Below are 21,937 nucleotides of genomic sequence, written 5' to 3' on the forward strand. Positions count from 1 at the left end.
AATACGCTCCAAACCCCCTTCCACCACCACCACCACACACACACACATTGGGACTATGCCATTCAGAATTTTTGTCGTTCTAGTTTGATTAAAAGTATGCTGGGAGGATAAAGCCGGCAAGCTTAAGAGTTAAAATTCCTAAGAGCGTTACATTGTGTCTGGCACAGCAGCCTGTTGTGGGTATTGGAGAAGAGGTTTTAGGAATGTTCTCTGCTGATAGCTGTACCAGGCTCAGGACTGACATCGTTTGCAGGTGGAGGGGGGGAAGAAGCTGAGCTGTGTTACCTAAGGGGTTAGAAACATGCCTCGGAACGTTTATCGACTAGCTTTAAACCTGGGTTCAGTGAGAAATCTTTAAACGCATCTTCCCGGTATTCTATGCCAAGGTACATGTTTACGTTCATGTTTACTTGCCTACGAGTGACAGAAGTGAATACACACTATTGTCATGTAGGAAAACCCTTTTGTATTATAAATACAGCAGAGTGAGTTTTCGACAGAATTCCTGTGCCCTAAAAGTGCCCCCCGGCCCATCTGAGAGGCACGGGGAACGGGCAGTCAGCCTGGTCCAGAGCTGAGAAAGCTTGGCCTGCCAGCGCTGGTCATGAAATTATTTTTTTTTTAGGTCTGCCACAAGATGGAAAGTATAGTTTTTATACGGCTGTATACGTGGACTGTTCTTTTATGGCGCATCAATGGAAACTTGTTTGCCTGCAAGTTAATGCAAAATGAGCCTCGCGCTCTAGCAGTGATGTTTTACCACACCCAATCCAGAATGAAAAATAAGTACCAGGAACAAGTCACAAAAACCACCCTTCACCCCCTGTGAATTGCTGCATTAATGTTGTTCCTGAGTTTACCTCAGAATTTCTTAACTATTTAGAGCATTTTGAGAAATACTCAATTGTATTTTTGTTAAAATAATCCCCCCCCCCCCATTTATTTTTGTATTTTAAAATGGCACTCCTGAACAGAAAATGTAATGATAGCAATTGTGTTAATAGCGCTTTTCTCTTTCCTTAGATCAGCGTACGTGTGACCACGATGGATGCCGAGCTGGAGTTTGCCATCCAGCCCAACACCACAGGAAAACAGCTCTTTGACCAGGCGAGTACCCAGATTTGGAGTCCCATTGGGCTGACATATTTCGAAATCCTAGCATCCTAATGTCACATATGTCTTCACTCCAGTCATGTATCACTTAACATACGTTTACAGTCCTAATCATCCATTCTAATTCCATAGTTCACAACATTTTAAATGGGATGCTTGGGGGTACGGCTGATGAAAGCTATTTGTTGTTAAGAAACATTCTCGAAAAGAACATTGTGTCTTAAGAGGGACAGGCGTTTAGGTCTCATATCTGGATTGTCCCTCTTAGAGGACGAGTGGAAGGGATGTCATGAGTTGCCATTTTGGTGCTACATTACTTTTTAAATTGCATCTCTGTTCTCATGTAATAATGGAAATAACTAGAAGTAGGCTGTTTTTATACTTAAGGTTTCTTTTTGTAGAGGTACATTTTAGGTCCTGTTCCCAAAATGCTCTTTCTCACAGTAAGGAGATGGGTGGATTATTAAAATCATGGTTATCAATGCTGGACATGATCAAGCTTTTATTGCAGCTCTGACAATTCTACTTTGTGGGTCTACTCTCTGAAGAAGGGTGGTCTGGAGTGTTTGTGGAGAGTTGTGCTTTCAGCGAACTGATTTCACTAGTCATCGTGGAGGTCAAACCCCTGTGAGCTTCTGCTGTACATAGAGCTTGGCCCTCGTCCTGTTCTGTATAGTTAAATCAATACGATTTCTCTAAAGTCTTCTCACTCGTTACACAAGCCAGCTCAGTCCTCACAGATATTTGCATTGTTTGTCCTCCATAATGAATCGTGAGGTATTAGAACTACTACTTTCTTGTCTACTCTCCCTTTAGTGAATAGGCCATTTTGAAAGAGTATGACCTTTACCACCGTATAGGTGACCTAGAAAGCTGCCAAGGGTTTCTCTCCTGTGCAGCAAAGTAAAGGTGTGGAGAAGGCAATGTTGAGTACAGTTTGCTTAGAGTATCCTAGGCCTGGCACATTTATGGTGTTAAATCGTTCCAGCCCCGTAAATGTAGTTCATGTAAGTTCTGTTCATGAAAGAAGTGCATGGACTTGTTTTGCCTTGTTTGCGTCTGTTTTGTGAGATACTATATTATACACACATTTTGAGTAAAAAGTTACTTTAAAAACGATGATAGTATGTATAGTCATTTATGGCTCCCTCTACACACAGGCAGGTTTTTCGGGTGCTTAACCCCTTCGCGACCTTTGCCGGTTCAGGACCGTCATGACATGAAGGTCACTAAATGACCTTTGACGGTCCTGAACCGTCAAAAAGTAAAATAAGCTTAGAAAGTGATCAACGATCACTTTCTTCGCTTAAACGGCGTTACTGTAATGCCTCGATGTCGAGGCATTCAGTAACGCCGAGATCGGCATCGCGGGCCATGTCTGGCCCCTCCCCGAGGCGTCAACAACCGCCATACATTGTATGGCGGCGGACGCCCGTTTTAAAAGCGTTTAGGAGGCGATCAACGATCGCCTCCTAAACCTAAATGGTGTCGCTGGAATGCCTCGATCAGGAGGCATCCAGCGACACCAAACACTTACCTCTGGGTGGGCTGTGACCGCTCCGGAGAGCGGTCACAGCCGCAGCTGCCGGTGTTCTTCGCCATCAACAAGATGGCGGCCGCCCTGTAAAAGCAACAAACAAGTTTTTAAAGTTCGCTAGATGGTCTAGAGAACTCTGGCTCCACTTGCAGGTTGAATACAGGTACTGCATTCAACCATGCAAGTCAATGGAGCCCAGCTTTCTAATCACAATGTGATTAGTAAAATATTTAAAAAAATATGGAAAAAATTAAAAGTGCTAACATTTAAAAATAATTATGCAGTGATGTCACTAGATGAACCATCCAGCAAAATGTGTAAAAAAAAAAAAATATAAAAAAAAAAAAAGTATTAAAAAAATAGTAGTATTGAGCAAGTGCTAAAATTTCTCAAAAATCTCAACAAAGAGTTAAAATAAAAGCACTTCAAATACCCAAAGGGTGTCTAATATAAAAAAAAATGGCTGATGGGGTAAATTGGAGTGGTTGAGCTCAAAGATAGGGCATAGGTACAGACTTTCCAAAATGGACAAAAAAAGCGCACTTCCCAAATGTGGCATTTTAAATCTCAAACAACACGACAAATCCATGCATGTTGGGTATCACTGCACTCAGGAGATGTTCCTGAACACACATTGGGGTGTTGTTTGACAGTGACATATACCAGAACCTGTATATCTATAACTAAAGTACAATTTGTGTGAAAAAAAATTACTATTACAAAGTTTGACAAAGTGTAGTTGTATAATTGGTGCATGGAAAGGGTTAAAATAACAGCATTTGGAATACCCTGGGGTGTCTAGTTTTCAAAAATATATGGTTTGAATGGGTTAAATTGAGTTAACCGGCTTCAAAGATGTTCCAAAGAGGAGATGGAGGCAGAATGACCAGATTTGTTTAAAAAAGATTTGGAAATCATAAAACGCTGCTTGTACTTATTGCCCTATAACTTACAAAAAACAGCAAAAAAAACATAAAAACATTGGGTATTTCTAAACTCAGGACAAGTAGTAGAATCTATTTAGCTAGTTTTTTTACTTGCTTTTTTAGGTGAGTAAAAGATTTTTCAAATAAGTCATAAAATGTGTTTTTTTTTTTCAATTTTTCACCATGTTTTTTTTATTTTTTTTATAGTAAATAAGATGATACGATCAAAATAATGGTATCTGAAGAAAGCCCATCTTGTCCTGAAAAAAACAATATATAACTTATGTGGGTACACTAAATGGGTGAGGAGAAAATTACAGCTGAACACAAGCACCACAAAAGTATTAAAACAGCCTCGGTCCCACAGGGTACAAAACGAAAAATGAGCCCGGTCCTTAAGGGGTTAAAATATATATTATACTGTCAACCAATTGGATACTGACAGTAGTTTCATATGCAGAGTCTGATGTTGCTGAAGGCAAACAGAAGCAGAAATGCTGGGATCGGTAGCCATGGGCTCCATTATTGGAAGCAGCTGTTATTCAAACAGACTTAGTATGAACCTCTCGGCTCCAGCCAGCGAACTCCATGGAAGGGGAAATGGCTGTTGTCTGCTGTCAGTGACAATGAAGAATGGGACTCATTAACGGTTCGCTTAACAGGGATCCAGACTGCTTTATGAGTAGCAGACAAGGATTCATAGTTTTGCAGGCTTCTTCCTCCTTCCTGTTTAATTGGATGAGATCATACACCTTTTTGAGCCATAATTTTAGGATTGAAAAATGGCATCTTTATAGACATAAGGAAAAGGCCAGGATAAGTTAACGCAGATATTGCTGGATAATGTTTTTGTTTAGTGCATTTTGTGTTTTTGTTAAAACGCCGACTTCAGTCATTGTAAAAAATGATCATGATCTAAACGGCTTTCTGACGTGTCGACTAGTTGAGCTATTACCATAAGATGCCTCCTAGGCAGATTCTTTTGTTCTATAGAAGGAACGCCTACAAATTTAAAAAATGCATTGCTGTTTGTTGGTCTTCTGTCAGATGAAAGAAGCGGCAAAGGATTAAGGCTATTTACTTAAAAATAACTTTTTTAAATAATACTTTAACCCTCTCCACATGATGACACAACAAATTCTAGAAAATATGCATTTATACTGTAACTTTTTTGCATTTGCGGATATTTTGTTTTCCCTCATAGATGCATCATCGACTTATGTTTAGAGTCTTGGAGAGCTGTTGGTGATTTAGATTCTGTGTCACTTTTCTTGGGACTTTTTTTTACTTTATAAGATTATCCACTTTATAAGATTGTCACACTGTATTGCTACCTTTCTCCCCCCCCCCCCCCCATGTCTGAAATAAAATGATCTTTGGTGGAAGCAATGCCTTTCTGTCTCACTCCTTCCCATAGCCACCACGTGCACAGCCAAGACGTTTCACACACACACTTCCCCTATCACCCAAGGTTTGTCAGTGGAGATATCATCGGACCATCAGCCAAAGCAGGAAGCCAACGCTCTTCCTGTGCTGTGTGCATTGTGTTGCCATTAATACTTATTGTGTTTATAAGTACAATAGTGAGTGCTGATCTGGACTGTAACAACAACTAAAAGATATTAAAATAAATAAACTGAACTGAATACAATGACCAGAGACGGTGAGATTAGAGTCGCACAGGTAGAAGAAACATGGCGAGGGTTACCGCAGCAAAGAATTAGACCTGCTGTAGTGGTTAATAAAATCACACTGACATCATTGCATTAGCTGGTGTTTAGCAGCTGGTTCCTGCTGTTATCTTTTGTTGCTTACAGACTCTACAGCCTGATGACTGGGTGAGGCTTTCTCATGAGAATGCAGAATCATTGATAGGGGAGAGCTGGTCTGTTGAGTGGCCGTAACACTTAAGGTTTCGCTGATAATGCAATGACAGGCGCCTCCTCTCGTCCATTATAATCTTAACTGTGCCTTCCATTCCCTGTACATATGGCAAGTGCCCTGTGAACACACCATGAACTAGGTGTGCGGGTAAGCTGTCACAATTGCAGCTTCTCGATGTGCATTACATACAGTAAAAAGAATAAACAAAACATAAACTGCTGCAGCAGTGTCTAAGCAAAAGTTGTATTAAGGCACAATGGCTACGAAGTATCCCTGTTTAGTAAGGAACCATCTCTTTAGTAAGGAACTGTCTCTTTGGGGCACTAGTCCCTTTCCTCCACTGATGTCCCTGTTTTGTTGGAGAGCATAGTTGTTTCTAAATACCTTACTAAGTAAATAAATGGCTATCAATATATTTCATAAAGTTTCACAAGAAACCACAGCCCCTAAAACCGAAATATCCCACTTTGGCTGTCAGGAATGTTAGGAGGTATAGAGTTAGGACTGGAGGTGATCAGGATTGTGACTGAACTTTTGTTTGCTAATTGCTGTTCCGTTTTAAACCCCATCTTCCTAAATATACATTTGCCCCGGGTTCTGGGTGTGAACTTTCCAGGCTTGTCTGGGGCTGTTGCTATAGGAGGGCAGATTGTAAACTCACTTGAGCAGAGCCCTCCTTCTTGCTTATTTAAGTCAAATATTTATGCTATGCACTACTTATGTCCTGTTCATCCATTGTATTGTACTGCAGAATATAATGGTGCTATATAAAACCATAAATCATAAGGCCCACGTAGATTTGGTGGGTAGGAAGTAGGCGCTAGGAGACAGCGAGTGGGTTGGAAGTAAGATGAACCAGAGTGGGAAGTAGGTTTAAGCAGGTGTTGCTCTCCTTTTCGCGTATTGTAGAAACTGACCCCAGTCAAGTGCAGAATGTTTTCCCCACGGTGATCTTATGCTGCCCACCTATAGCAGTACATTTGATTAGTGGATGCATTCTTTACTTGTTTAGTTATCCTCCTCCCCTGGCTGTCTGGCCTGAAAGCATACTTAAGTACACTCTTGCACATGCACTGTAGCAAACTCCTCGAAATCAGTGGGAGCTCAGTCCGGACTTTAAATTGTAATCAAAGGTTTAGTTTAGCTTCTTATGCCATGCATATTGATGATTTTATTTCTTCTCTTGCAGGTTGTGAAAACCATTGGCCTTAGAGAAGTGTGGTTCTTTGGGCTGCAGTACCAAGACACAAAGGGTTTCTCCACATGGCTAAAACTCAACAAAAAGGTAATTCACCCTCATTCATGGATTTACCTTTTCTTGTTGTATGTTTAAGTTCCCTCTGCCTCCCAGTGCCCTTCTGACTGTACACATCCGCTGAACAAACCTGATCCTCGCAATTTCAAACAAAATACCATAAAAATCTGTTGCCTGCGGATAGGTGGAAAAATCTAAACACACACCTAGACGGTTTCACTAACATACCAAGACTTGCTACTCAGAAGCCTCAACCTGCTTCCTCTTTGAAATTCGTCTTTCCTTTGCCCATGTTATTTAATGAACAAAACAAAAAGTTGTATGCTTTCTTGAGCAAACCTGAAAATAGAATTGTTTCTATCGCCAGGTGAGAATGTAGCACATCTTGCATTTTTTTTTTTATTTTTTTTTTATTTTATTTTTTTAAACAATACTTTTGTGAATTATTAGCCATGACCAGCTTGGTAAATTCACCGCTCTGCTTCAGGTTTGGGTCTCCTTTGACTTCGGTGTGGGCTGTATACGGCTTTGCCACAAATTAAGCCATTTGCTGAAGCTTGCCATTCATTTTTCATGAAATAGTATGTTCCAAGGTTAAGGGCCCTGGGAAGTTTCAATATCATAATCCAGGGATTTACTCAAGCCCTTAATGAATAAATCCCTGAACAAAGAGAAATATGTAGTTTGTATAAATATAGTTTGCAGCAATTTTCTTATGGCACTGTTAGTCATGTGCAATTAATACATCTCCTTGGTCTCCACTCAAGTAAGAAATATTAGATGTTCAGTCTTATGTTTACAACTATTAATTTATTTCATGTTTCTATTGCTCAGGTGACAGCCCAGGATGTCAGAAAAGACAGCCCACTCCTTTTCAAATTCCGTGCCAAGTTCTACCCAGAAGATGTATCAGAAGAACTGATCCAAGACATCACCCAGAGGTTATTCTTCCTGCAGGTTAAAGAGGGGATCCTCAATGATGACATCTATTGTCCTCCTGAGACTGCAGTACTGTTGGCTTCCTACGCAGTACAGGCCAAATATGGAGACTACAACAAAGATGTGCAAAAACCTGGCTACTTGGCAGGGGACAAGCTGCTTCCACAGAGGTGAGAGTGGACACATCCCATCATATTACTGCAACGCAATCTGGATCTGAAATTTTTGATGTAAACTTTTTTACATTTTTGCATTTCCTATCTGTGCTTATTTTTGTGTTAAATCACAACACATTTCCCATCGATATTTTGAAAGAGACCAAATTTTTATTTCATTTTTAATTATTTCTGTTGAGGGTTTGATGTTTCTAGCGTTTGTTTAACAGCATTGTTTGCCTGGATGTATTGGAGGGGGGATATGGTAATACACATATTAAGTGTGTGCAGTTTGACCTTTGACAATTCTTTTCTCATCTTGTGAACTTGTACCCTGCACTTGTGTAATTTCATAACTAAATGGTATCACTGTATCTAGGGTTTTGGAGCAGCACAAACTCAGCAAGGACCAGTGGGAGGAAAGGATCCATGTTTGGCATGAAGAACACAGAGGAATGCTCAGGTGACCCATATGTACTAGAAGTATACAATCTGGATTTACATGTGACATCAAATAGCAAACAACCGTTTATATAGGAAACACAGACCTGGAAAAAATCCTTAGATGCCTCCTATTAAGGAGCAATCTTTTGGGTTCTTTGTTTCATGCCTATGAGTCCGCCTGGATCCTAAATTCTGTGTTAAACACCTCTGTCTTACAGTCCTGGAGAACCATAAAAAATACAGTATTTAGTGTGTCCCAAAGATACAAACAAATAGCACAAGTATAACATAATTACTGCAATGAAACCAGAAAGATTTAACAGCAGATAACTTCCGTTGGGCCCACCTAACATGCCCATATTTCCTGATGGAAAGACTTTAACCTTAATCTGTCCTTCCGTCACATCCCATGTATGATTAAACTTCCTCGCTTCCTTCTACCACTTATCTGCTGACCTTTTGATAAAGTAAAATTTATTCACCTCACATCTAAGCTTCTGAGTAATTGGTACTTTAATCCCATCCCTACCCTATGTATGTACGAGTAAATCCATAAAAGGTGAGGTCAGATGAACCGGTAGGTCGAGCCCTTTTTGCAGCGGCAGGGACATTTCCCTGTCAGCAGGCACCAGCGTTGCATGCTTCCAGTCGACAGATCATTGAGCACACAAGCACCTGTACACCGTTGTATAAGGATTGTCTCACCGCCTGATCGACATTCCCTTCCAGTAGGTGTCAATGCTGAAACCAGCTGAAAAAGATATTTTGTAGGAGCAATCCAGCTGGTTATGTCTAGACCCTGCTGGGATCTCTGATCTCCCCTGCTGGCTGATCGCACACATTGCAGTCAACAGTGCAAGGCTATGGAGCTTTTGCTTTCTAGTCAGTGTGATCAGTGCAGGTGAGATGACGGGGAGATACAAAGTTTCCATGAATTATAAAAGATAAAAAATAAATTATATAGTGAGCTCATTAATGTCAAAGGCCAAAATACTGTATTTAGGGTACTTTAAGGTACTCAGTTGGTACTAGTTTTTTTTTTTTGTAATTTCTTGATGTTCACATATGAACATCCAATGATGAGGTACTCAGGTTTCTTATTCTGTGATACATACATTATCCCAAGCTGTAGTTCTAGCCACAAACTGTTCTGCCTAAATGTGACTTATTTATCTTGTGTGTTACAGCCTCTGTATTGGCCTAGAGAGGTCCAGTGCAATCTCCACTGTAGGATCATGGGTAATATGTGGAAATATATACTAGCTGTATTTAGTAAAAGCAAAGTTGATATCAGTCCTGAAAAACGTCGCTCATAATAGCTTAAGATAAAAAAAAAAAAACACACACACAAATGGGATGTGTAACGGGTTCACCAAGAAAGCTGTAGTAACTCCCAGAGATCACCCAGTATCGTCCTGTTGTCCCCGGAATCACTTCCAGCACCAGTCAGCATGCGCACCTTGGAACCCTGCTATGTGTACCCAATAAGTAGACACAACTACCTTGAACTGAGTTCAGCAGGAATGAACAGTTTATTCTTGTAAAACATACTCCTATATCCACATAACTTCATTAACATAAATCAACATTGATAAACAGGTACATGTAGACAACCCTTTAATCCCCTTTAGCTACTGAATCTCCCCCTGGCAGCCATCCTGTTAATGGGATTAGTTTACACAATGGAGTTCCTGCCTGTTTGGCAGCCAGGCTGGAGCCATCTCCGACTACCTTGGGGCCTTGTGTGACAGGTCATTCTGTAACAGGATGATGTATACTTTTAAAGACAATTTATTTACAAGTTCGCTGGAGTTGGTGATTACACGATTCTGGAAATTGTTGCTTTTGGATAAGTTTGTTTCTGTAGGTTTGACTCCATTAACCCCTTCGTGACAATGGCCGTTTTAACATTTCTGCGCTGCTCGTGTTTAGCTGTAATTTTCTTCTTTCCCGTTTACTGAACCCACACACATTAGATATTGTTGTTTTTTTCAGGACAAGAAGGGCTTTCTTTAGATGACATTTGTTTTGATTGTATCATATTTACTATTAAAAAAAGTATAAAATATGGTGAAAAATTTAGAAAAAAAATGACTGTTTCTAACTTTTAGTTGAAAAATCTTTTACTCATCTATAAAAGGTAATGAAAAAACTTGCTAAATGGATTCTACTATTTGTCCTGAGTTTAGAAATACCCAATGTTATGTTTTTTTGCTTTTTTTTCTACACATTATGGGGCAATAAGTACAGGTAGCGTTTTGCTATTTCAAAGCCATTTTTTCCAAATCTGGTAATTCTTCCCCCCATGTGCCATTTCGGGTATCTTTGAAGCCGGCCAAGCAATTTACCCCATCAAGTCATATATTTTTGAAAACTAGACAGCCCAGGGTATTCCAAATGCTAGTATTTTAACCCTTTCCAAGCACTAATTCTACCATCAGCCTTTGTCAAACTTTATGGTAGTAATTTTTTGGGCATTTGTTTTTTCAGACACATTTTACTTCAGGTATGAATAAACAGGTTCTGGTATATGGCACTATCATAAAACACCCCAATATGTGTTTAGCAACATCTCCTGAGTACAGCGATACCTCACATGAATGATTTTGCCTGGCTGTTTGGGGGCAAAAGGGCCACATTTGGGGCATGCGCATTTTCAATGTTGAACATTGGCATTTGGGGATCCACTGCCCATGCCCTATTTGGTACATCTTTGAGCTGGGCCATTTCAGTATGCCCAATAAAGCCATATATTTTTGAAAACTAGACACCACAGGGTATTTTAAATGCTAGTATTTTAACTCTTTCCATGCACCATATCTACCACCAGTCTTTGTCAAACTTTGTGGTAGTCATTTTTTTGCATTTGTTTTGTCACACACATTTTACTTCAGGTGTGAATTAAAAGGTCCTCGTATACGTCACTATCACAAAACACCCCCAATATGTGTTCGGCAACATCTGAGTACAGCGATACCTCACATGAATGATTTTGCCTGGCTGTTTGGGGGCAAAAGGGCCACATTTGGGACATGCGCATTTTTCAGTGTTGAACTTTGGCATTTGGGGATCAACTGCCCATGCCCTATTTGGTACATCTTTGAGCCGGGCCATTTCAGTGTGCCCAACAAAACCATATATTTTTGAAAACTAGACACCCCAGGGTATTTTAAATGCTGGTATTTTAACTCTTTGCATGCACACATTTTACCACCAGCATTTTTTCAAAGTTTGCAGTAGTATTCTTTTGTGTGTATTTCCCCCCCACACACACCTATGTTATGTATGAATTTACAGCTCCTGGTATATGCTGCTGTCACATGACACCCCCAATATGTGTTCAGCAACATCTCCTGAGTACAGTGATATCCCACATGCATGGGTTTGTCATTTTTTGGGGGAACTAAAAGGCCACATTTGGTACGTGTGCATTTTTCTAATTGGAAATTAGATGTGTGGCCATCCTTCCCCCCCCGTGTTAATTGGGACCTTGTTGAACCCGGCCCATTCAATTCATATCAAATCATACATTTTTTAAAAGTAGACACCCCATGGGCATTTAATATGCCAGTATTTTAACTCTTTCCATGCGAGAATTGTTTTAAGATAATGTGCTAAGGACTTGCTCACAAAAATATATTTTTTATATTGCCTTTTTTAAAATAATTTCAGTCATCCCGAGGTAAGTGTTTGGTGTCGCTGGATGCCTCCTGATCGAGGCATTCCAGCGACACCATTTAAGTTTAGGAGGTGATCGTTGTATGGCGGATGTTGACGCCCCGGGGCGGGGCCAGATATGGCCCCTGGTGCCGATCGTTTGGGTTTAAAAATTGATCACGGATCGATAATTTTTTTTTTTTTTTTACTCGTTTTAACAAATGACGGTCCTGGCACGTCATTTGTCGTAAACGACTTGTTTTTCCGTGACGTGCCCGGACCGGCAATTGTCATCAAGGGGATAAACATGTCGCGTGCACAGCAGTTCCAAATGTTTGTTTACTTCTACATTTAATTGTGTGTAATAATTGCTTCTACTGTTTGGTTGCCGCAGATGTAAAGTAGAATTGTAATTCTTTAACTGGTTGATTTTACCACTGCCAGTGGAGATAAACTCCATTGAGTTTATCTCCACTGGCAGTCTTCATTTACAACCTCCATAAGTCTTTAGAGAAAAATTAAATAATACATTAAAAACATAGCCAGTAAATGTAGTTATTGAATGCACACAATATATTTTGTGGTAGGCAGGCATAAGAGGTAAATTAGTTGCATAGTTCTGCTTGAAGCTGGCTCTTGGGGTATCGCATACGTGGTTGATGCTGAATGTGTTAATTCATTATGGACACAAATTACAATTTGTATTTCTAAACAATGAAACTTTTTGTGTTGGTTTAGCAAAAAACAATTGATCCGATGAGTCCCCTGGCACCCCTTTTCTTTTGCACTCTGAGAACCCACCAGCTTTGTACCCCAGGCAGTCACCAAGTTCATTTAGTGTTTGAGGGGCAGCCTGAACAATAACGTTTTTGATAACCTGGTGCCAAGGCTATAGAAAGCACCCCAAACATATGATGTGACCATCATCAATACGTAGACTGCAGTTTGCATTTATGGAAGCATTATTTTCAACAAGATTGCTGTTTTGTGGTATTACCACACCAAAGTTTTGGATATGGGTTTGAAAACTGTCATAACGTATTTGTCCTTTTTATCATACAGAGAGGATGCAATTCTGGAATACCTAAAAATCGCTCAGGACCTGGAGATGTATGGTGTGAACTACTTCAGCATTAAGAACAAGAAGGGCTCTGAGCTTTGGCTTGGAGTGGATGCTCTTGGCCTGAATATTTATGAGCGGGATGACAGGTAACGGTGCAGCTCATTTCACTGAAATAGATGCTGTTTTTTATAGACGGTAGTCTAAATCCTTTAAATAAACTTTTAAATCAGTAGGTGGGTACAAAATGAGTAGCCAGTCAGGCAGAGAATATCCAGTGTATGCTTGTACAAGACTGCTAATCTTGGAACAGGACCCCCTTTCCTTTCTGTCAATAAGAAGTCTCCCTGTGCCCCACACGGTGTGTAGTAGAAGTGCCATGCAATGCTGCTTTCTCCATTGTTGATACCAGTGCCGCCGACAAGATGCTGGGAAGTTAAATTGTTAACTAGGATAAGACAATTGTTTAGGCTTCTGAAAACCCTAATTTATGTTGAGCACCTGTTTCCTCCCTTCTATATGTTCGAGCCTTGTATGCCTTACTTTTTTCATTGACTCCCTCCCTCTCATTAATATTACTCAGGTTGACACCAAAAATTGGCTTCCCATGGAGCGAGATTCGAAATATTTCATTCAATGACAAGAAATTTGTTATTAAACCAATTGACAAAAAAGCTCCTGTGAGTATTCTCCTGCTTTATCATGCCTTTAAAGATGACTTATTTGTGTGCTGCCTTAAAGCAAAAAACATGGACAGTCAATAAGCAGCAGTCTGATGCTTCAGTAGGTGGATATTGATTGATTAAGAAAATGCCTTTTGAATTCTAGGTGTTTACGTAGACGTACTATTTAACGAAAATGGCTAAGGTTCACTTTGTTTTGGGCTGTAAGGGATGTTTGGTTAAGGATTTCGATTTAGTGACTTCGGTATAAAGGACTGACCTCAGTGAGCATCTCCTGCAAGCAGCATTGAGTTGATCCTGTATAATGTATAACTAAGTCAATGAAATCTCCCCCATTAACTGTGGGTGAATTCCCCTGGAACTATATTTACAGTTTTAAGTAGCTAAGTGCCTTTGATTTACCAGCCAGCATTGTACCAGAGAAAGTTGTTGTAAGTATGAGTTTTTTCAAAAAGTTTAGTAAAAGTCCATGTAGCCATGGTTTGTAAGGCTGGAAAACTGTATTAATCTACCTGCAATTAGTATTACAATGATCCAGGCAAGGACAAATGGCCACGTCTCTTGAAATGTTATTTGTTTCTCAGGACTTTGTGTTCTATGCCCCACGATTACGGATCAATAAGCGCATTCTGGCCCTGTGCATGGGAAATCACGAACTATACATGAGGCGCAGGAAACCAGACACGATTGAAGTGCAGCAAATGAAGGCTCAGGCCCGAGAAGAAAAGCACCAGAAGCAGATGGAGAGGTGAAAAAAAATACAGCACTTCAGACTTCCACCATACATTATTTTTTATTGTTTTATATAGCGCCATCAAATTCTGTAGCGCTAATCAATACATAGTATGTCAAGTCTCAAATGCACTGATGAAAACCTAGGACCAGGTTTAAAAAGAACAAAGTAATAAGCGTGAGGTTAACACCAAGGAACGGCCCATCTGTTTCATGTATAGCACACTGTGTCACAGCTGCTCTTCATAAATACAGCACATTGTATTGTAGAAGACTCGATTTTATTTATACGGTATATATGGTAGAATTGAATTCTCCCCTATTTAAAGCAGTTGCTTACCATACCAAAGTTCAACAGGTTCTAAACTATTTTGTACATGTTCTACCCAGAGCTTTGCTGGAGAATGAGAAAAAGAAGAGAGAGCTGGCTGAGAAGGAGAAAGAAAAGATTGAGCGCGAGAAGGAAGAGCTGATGGAAAGATTGAGGCAGATTGAAGATCAGACTAGAAAAGCACAAGAAGGTAAATAGCTAGCATTACACAAACATGATTTCGGACATTTTCACCTAGTCAAAGGCAATAACCTGCTAGTTGTCTCTTACCCACGTTCAGCTATTAGTACTTTGCCATGTGGCACTGTATGCAAATGAGTGCTCATTTAATGATACCGTTTTCCAGACCACTTTACAAAAGACTTTACAATAATATTTAAATATAAAGTAACTGACAATAACAAAGAACATAGTTACTCAAGACAGAGGGATGCTGGGTGTATAATTTTGTTTTAATGCTAAAAAAAAATATATCAAAATAGAATTTTCATTGCACTTTTTACATTTGACACTAGATGGAGCAGTGTAAGCATTAAATGGTAACCGTGCTACATGTTATGTTGATTTCCTCCTAAACTCTCATTCAAGATGCTGAATTTCACACAAAGCTTTAATATGGCTGGATATGTCAACAAGATAATGATGTGGATGTTTACCCCTTAAGGACCGAGGCTGTTTTAACACTTGCGGTGCTCGTGTTTAGATGTAATTTTCTCCTTGCTCATTTAGTCTACCCACGCAAGTTACATATTTGTTTTTTTCAGGAGAAGGGCTTTCTTAAGATATCAAAAAATCTGATTTCCTATTAAAAAAAAATTAATAAAATGATGAAAAATTGAAGAAAAAAAACTTTTTTTCTCACTTTTATTTGAAAATTCTTTCTCATCCGTAAAAGCTAATGAAAAAAAACCTGCTAAATGGATTCTACTATTTGTCCTGTGTTTAGAAATACCCAATGTTTGTTTATTTTTCAATAAGATCACTTGCTAAGCTTTTTTTAATGAAATTACGTGCCAGGCACATTGTAGGTCGTCACCTGACAGTTTTTTTTGTGAAATGCCTGACCTGTCAATGGACGTTAAGGGGTTAAAGAAGGAACAACAAGTAAAAAGAAATCTTAATACCCCTTCTAGTTCCAGAACACTTCTTGAAGAAAAAAAAAACCAAAATATTTCAGTATTTTGAAATGGCTTATTTCATTAAATGTTTTGGTTGGCATTCAGTCATTTAAACAGATGCATTCTAATGACAACAGAGGTTTAAAATAAAAAAATAAAGTATCATATTGATTTTTTTGTGTGGTGTATGTGTTTGTATATATGTAACTTCCAACATTCACAGAATATCTAAACTTTCAAATAACCTTTTGTAGTGTTAATTGTACCCAATGTTAAGGTTTTGAAGTTTTTATACGGTTTTTAGTTTCATTATTTAATGTTCTTTTTTTCTAATTAACAGCATTAGAGGAGCAGACTCGAAAGGCATTGGAGTTGGAGGATGAAAGGAAGAGAGCGCTCGAGGAGGCAGAGAAACTGGCCCGGGAGCGCTTGGCTGCAGAGGAGGCCAAAGAAGCCCTGCTAAAGCAGTCACAAGACCAAATGAAAAATCAGGAACAGCTGGTATATGTCCTTGTCCAACAAACATATTCTTACCTTGATTCTTGCTTAGGATGGATTGTCCAAGCGGCACACGAGGCAGTATCTGAAATAGGCCCTGCTACTGGGAGACTAGTAACAGACAAACTTACACTATGAAAGTTTGTGCCAAGGCATTATTGCCCTCATAGCACTTTTACTTCTCTACCAGTCCGTGGAAGCAACCCCCATAAATGCACAACTACCAGCATGGACTGTTTTCTCTAGTATTATGTAGTGACATAGCAAATATATATATTAGTGATTTTAATGTGTTATATATATAATGACACGTTAAAATCACTAGCTAGTTTTGATGGGTTTCTGGCGATCTGCTCTGAACAATGTGAGGATGGATATAGCTGTATATTTAAACTGAAAGCTATATGAAAGTATTTGTACTCTGTCTTCTCCTTGTGGATTAATAACAATTACTGTTTTTGTATTTAGTCGGCAGAACTGGCAGAATTAACTTCTTGCATCAGCGAGCTGGAGCTTGCCAGGCAGAAGAAGGAAAGTGAAGCTCAACAATGGCAAGAAAAGGTACAATTGCCCCTTTTAGCAGTGCACCCTATAAATCGCAGGATGTGTGTTGCAGTATGGCACAGTGAATCCAGAATGCAATTACAGCTGTGGCCTTCACATTATGGAACCAGTCTGCGTTTTTTTTGTTTTTTGGTTTTTTTTACACCTCCAACAGAAACTTTTTGCAGCATTGGATGGATGGATGGATGGCTGGTTTCATGAGCCAACATTCCATATTTTATGTAGAATGCTTTAATTTCAGTATTGTGGGCACTTATACATTGGACATCTTTCCTCTATTTATTTACATTTGTTTTACAGGCACACATGGTGCAAGCCGATCTGGAAAAGACCAAGGAGGAGCTGAAGCATGTAATGGCCACTCCTCATGTTCAGGAGCCCGTACATTCTGAGAATGAACATGATGATGAACAAGATGAGAATAGCGCGGAAGCCAGTGCAGAACTTATGGCCGATGCCACAATCAAGGACCGAAGTGAGGAAGATCGCACCACAGAAGCTGAGAAGAATGAAAGGGTTCAGAAACACCTACAGGTAAAAATTTAGGATGTGTTGCGGTTAAAAAAAAAAAAAAAAATCTTCACAAATGTCCAGAAGTCTTGTTAGATTGTACCAGTATACCTACAATTCATTAAATTCCAACTTTCTACCTTTCCAGCTTTTAAGCTCTGAGTTGGCAAATGCTAGGGATGAGACCAAGAAGACGGCAAATGATCTTCTCCACGCAGAGAACGTACGTGCTGGAAGAGACAAATACAAGACCCTTCGCCAGATCCGTCAGGGCAACACCAAGCAGCGTATAGATGAATTTGAATCCATGTAAAATGTTTATATGCTTGTCTATTCCACACACTTGTGTCCTTCCTTTCAATGTCTCGGCTGGAACCACCACTAAGCAGTCAGGGTTAGAAGCAGTACAATCACTAGGCATTTATTTTTTAAAACTATTTCCCTGTAATAAAAGGGATCATCATCCACTATCCATTTAGGTCCTGGCTGTTCCAAACATAATGAGCAAGAGCCATAAAAAAAAACATTTTACATTAACTATTTGTACACAAACTATTCCTCCCACTTAAACATTGATATAGTCAAAGAATGCATGAGAAATGACATTCATTGCAGTGTCTGTGTTGGGTTTTTTGTTTTTGGAAAATGGAAATTCAGAAGATTGACTTGTATTGCTGCACTACCAGCATATAAAGTTAAGTGGAAATGTGATGGGCAAATACTGGGCAAACTGCAACATTTACAAATCTGCTACTTCATGAGAACATCATGTTAAATAGAAATTGGGCCATTGAGAAAAGGTGTTAAAATTTAAGAAAATTTGGATGCAGCTCTCTACAAAATGTTTGGTTTATAAAACGGCATTTATATTTAATGTAATTCATTTTTTTTTTCTGTTGCATTATTCCTATTGGCAGTTATTAAGGAAATCAAAATGTCAAAAGCGGATGCAATCCTTAGCCTGGTAATTGTTTTCCAATCTCTGCGTACATATCTATACTCCTTGCTCTTTAATAATGATAACTTAAGCCCTTTCCTACTGGAGAGCTTTTGTATGGGGATTTCCAACTTTGTGTTTGCGGTTCTATGGTGTCTTTTCTCCTTGTAGCAGTATTATATATTCCGGTATGTAATTTTTTTTTTGTTTTTTATAGCTATGCACAGTCTAGTAAACAATATAAATGAAGTGGCATAGTTTGCCATTGGGGAAATAATAAAAAGATACTGTATTATAAAAGAGGTTATTTCAGAACAAATGTAATGTTATAAGAACTTTCAGTATTAAGTGACAATTAGACTTTTTTCTTGTTTTATTTCCCAGCCTATATCTTTTTTTTAAGTCTATTACTATAAATTATGTCAGTGTAACATCATATAGGAGCAGCATTCATGGTTTTCAGATTTAACAGTGCAGCTTCCCTGTTGAACCATTTGTGTTTTGTTTTTTTTGTATCCTCTTTGGTTGCAAACATACATTTGTTCTGTTCTTCCAGTGCCAATAAAGTATAAAGAATTCAGATTTAATGTTTCTATGGTCTGTCACACTTTACACAACTTCACACAACTTCCTGGACAAAATTAGTAAAGCAATGTCTTCATCTGAGTTTATATTAAATCCTGATTCCTCCTGCTCAGCCTCATTTCTTAAGCACATGGGAGGCAAGCAATGTCTGTGTTACCTGCAAATACGTGTTGCATGTCTTTTGATGAGATCTGGTAGGTATTCAGTTTTTTGTTTTTTTTTTAAAAATAATTAAAGTATAACTATGGAAAAATACAGGTAACCATAACTTTTCCAGTGCTTGACAGTTAATCAGAAAGTATGCCAGGGCTTTTCTGCTTTTTAAGAGTTTTAAAAAGTCCTTGGCATCAAATACCAAGAGATCCGGTCTTTCTAAATGATTAACTATAAACCATGCCACTCCAGGGACAAGTGACTTACTCTTACATCACTAAATATATTTTGATATAAGAAACCATACAGGGCATTGCAAAAGTATTCACCCCTTGGCCTTTTTTCCCCTATTTTGCTACATTACAACCTTGAATTAAAATTGATTTTTATTTGGATTTCATGTAATGGACATACACAAAATAGTGCAAATTGTTTTTTTAAACAAATTTCTAAAAAATAAAAAAGGGAAAAGTCGTGTGTGCGTATGTATTAACCCCCTTTTCTTTGAAGCCCCTAAATAACATCTGGCGCAACCAATTACCTTTTGGAAGCCTCAATTTAAGTCCACCTGTGTGCAAGCCAAGTGTCACATGATCTCGGTAAATATACACCTGTTCTGAAAGGCCCCAGAGTCTGCAACACCAATGAGCAAGGCGCACCACCAGGTCAAGCTCTCCTAACAGGTCAGGTCAGGACAAAAAAAAAAAATATCCAAAACTTTAAACATCCCACGGAGCACCAAATGGCATCACAACAAACCTGCCAAGAGAGGGCTGTCCACTAGAGACCAAAGATAAGCGGTCCCATGGAGTATCTGTCCATAGGACCGCTTTAACCCGTACACTCCACAGAGCGCTTGGCTTTACGAAAGAGTGGCCAGAAAAAAAGGCATTGTTTAAAATTTGCCAAAAAGGATATGGGAGACTCCCAAACATATGGAAGAAGGTACTCTGGTCAGATGAGACTAAAATTTTGATTTTTGGCCATCAAGGAAAATGCTATGTCTGGTGCAAACCCAACACCTCTCATCACCCTGAGAACGCCATCCCCACAGTGAAGCATGGTGGTGGCAGCATCATGCTGTGGGTATGGTTTTTTTTATCGGCAAGGACTGGGACACTCGTCGGGATTGAAGGAATGATAGATGACACGAAGTACAGGGAGATTCTTGAGGGAAACTTGACCCTAAACATAAACTGCTAAAGCAACACTTGAGAGGTTTAATGGAAAACTTTTGAATATCTTGGAACGGCCTAGTCAAAGCCCAGACCTCAATCCAATTGAGACTCTGTGGTATGACTTAGATTGCTGTACACCAGCAGAACCCATCCAATTTGAAGGAGCTAGAGCAGTTTTGCCTTAAAGAATGGGCAAAATCCCAGTGGCTAGATGTGCCAAGCTTGCAGCTGCAATTGCTGGAAAAGGTGACTCCAAGTATCGACTGGGGGGGTTATGTCTTATTTCTTGTTTGTTTTATAATAAAAAATACTTTGCATCTTTAAACCCCCCAACAAGTCCATTTTAACCCCTTCAGTCCCAAGGATTTTTGGTGCCTCAACGCCCGGATCAATTTTGCCATTTTTGCGGCATGTCGGTTCAGCGATTATTCTCGTGTGAATACCCATGTAAACTATATATTGTTTTTTTTTAAGGAGATATAGAGCTTTCTTTTGATACCATAGTTAGATGATTAGCTGAAAATTTAGGATGAGAAATTTAGTAAAAACTTGCAAATTAGAAATAAAACCCTCATTTTTTTATTATTTTTTCCCTCTGAATCCTCACAAAATTAGGTAAAGGGATGGAAAATCCCCTCCAAGTTTATCAATGCAGGTGTCCTGATTTCAGAAATACCGTATTGGCTCGGATATAGGCTGCCCCCGTATATAGGCCGCACCCTAAAAGGTTTTTTCTTTAAAAAAGCACCAAAAAAACATGCTGCCACTCTGTCTCCCCCCCCCCCCGAGATATGCTGCCACTGTCCTTCCCCCCCCCCGAGATATGCTGCCACTGTCCTCCCCCCCCCCGAGATATGCTGCCACTGTCGTCCTCCCCCCCCCCCCCGAGATATGCTGCCACTCTGCCCCCCCGACTTACCAGAGCAGACTCCCGGGTGTCTTGCGGGGCCGGCGGGGGACATCTACGCAATACGCGTATACAACTTCCGGTGCCGGCACTCAGCGGATGTGCCGGCACCGGAAGTTGTATACGCGTATTGTGTAGATGTCCCCCGCCGGCCCCGCAAGACACCCGGGAGTCTGCTCTGGTAAGTCTTGGGGGCAGAGGTAAAACGCATCGTGCGGACGGTCACCGGCTGCGGCGATGGGGGTAAACAACCTCCGCAGCCGGTGACCGTCCGCACGATGCGCTTAGACAACCTCCCGTGCCGGCACCCCCCCCCCCCTGTGGAAAGTGCTGTCAGGGGAGGCTGTCTGAGCGTATCGGAGAGTAGGATGCAGATCCCCTGCACCGCTGCGGGGGATCTGTATCCTAACCCAGCTGCCTGCCTGGCGCCCGGGACTGCATGTCCCGGGCGTCGGGCGCTAGACCCCGAATATAGGCCGCACCCCCACTTTAAAGACTTAGAAGTGGGGGGAAAAAGTGCGGCCTATATTCGAGCCAATACGGTACCTAATTTATATGGATTTTCCATACTTTCCCAGCACTTATAGGGAACATACTATAAGGTGTACATTATTCGTAGAAATTTTATGCTTATAGCTTAACTGGTTTGGGGGTTGTGAACAGGGGCAGGAGGGTTATACTGTTTAGATGATGTGTTAGGGCAATGGGATGTAAGGGGTTTTTTTGGTTTTTTTTTATATATGGACAGACCCTGCAGGGGATATCCTGTCC

General features: G+C 40.0%; 1 protein-coding gene across 2 annotated transcripts; it reads left to right on the forward strand.

The window, feature by feature from the left end:
• Window positions 1-1,029: 1,029 nt before the first annotated feature.
• On the forward strand, window positions 1,030-17,719 carry LOC149287478 (moesin-like). Of its 2 annotated transcripts, XM_089492802.1 has the most exons (12): window positions 1,030-1,107; window positions 6,650-6,745; window positions 7,550-7,824; window positions 8,189-8,272; window positions 12,973-13,119; window positions 13,554-13,650; window positions 14,238-14,401; window positions 14,776-14,906; window positions 16,175-16,335; window positions 16,801-16,893; window positions 17,197-17,430; window positions 17,555-17,719. In XM_089492802.1, the coding sequence occupies exons 1-12, from the start codon at window positions 1,045-1,047 to the stop codon at window positions 17,717-17,719; spliced, it is 1,710 nt and encodes a 569-aa protein (XP_089348928.1). In that variant the 5' UTR covers window positions 1,030-1,044. The 2 variants fall into 2 exon arrangements, with proteins under 2 accessions (XP_089348928.1, XP_089348927.1); XM_089492801.1 differs by lacking the exons at window positions 6,650-6,745; window positions 7,550-7,824 and having other exon boundaries at window positions 1,049-1,107.
• Window positions 17,720-21,937: the final 4,218 nt, after the last annotated feature.

The sequence above is a fragment of the Sceloporus occidentalis genome, unplaced genomic scaffold (genome assembly GCF_023333645.1).
Source record: "Sceloporus occidentalis isolate IW3139 unplaced genomic scaffold, rSceOcc1.0.p SCAF_60, whole genome shotgun sequence".
In the NCBI taxonomy this organism is placed as follows: Eukaryota; Metazoa; Chordata; class Lepidosauria; order Squamata; family Phrynosomatidae; genus Sceloporus; species Sceloporus occidentalis.

Bases quoted from the DNA above. Each gene is read 5' to 3' on its own strand.
- LOC149287478 (XM_089492802.1), top strand. From the start codon at position 1,045: ATGGATGCCGAGCTGGAGTTTGCCATCCAGCCCAACACCACAGGAAAA. The intron at 16,336-16,800 runs GTATATGTCCTT...TTTTGTATTTAG, and splicing joins TGAAAAATCAGGAACAGCTG to TCGGCAGAACTGGCAGAATT. The intron at 16,894-17,196 runs GTACAATTGCCC...TTTGTTTTACAG, and splicing joins CTCAACAATGGCAAGAAAAG to GCACACATGGTGCAAGCCGA.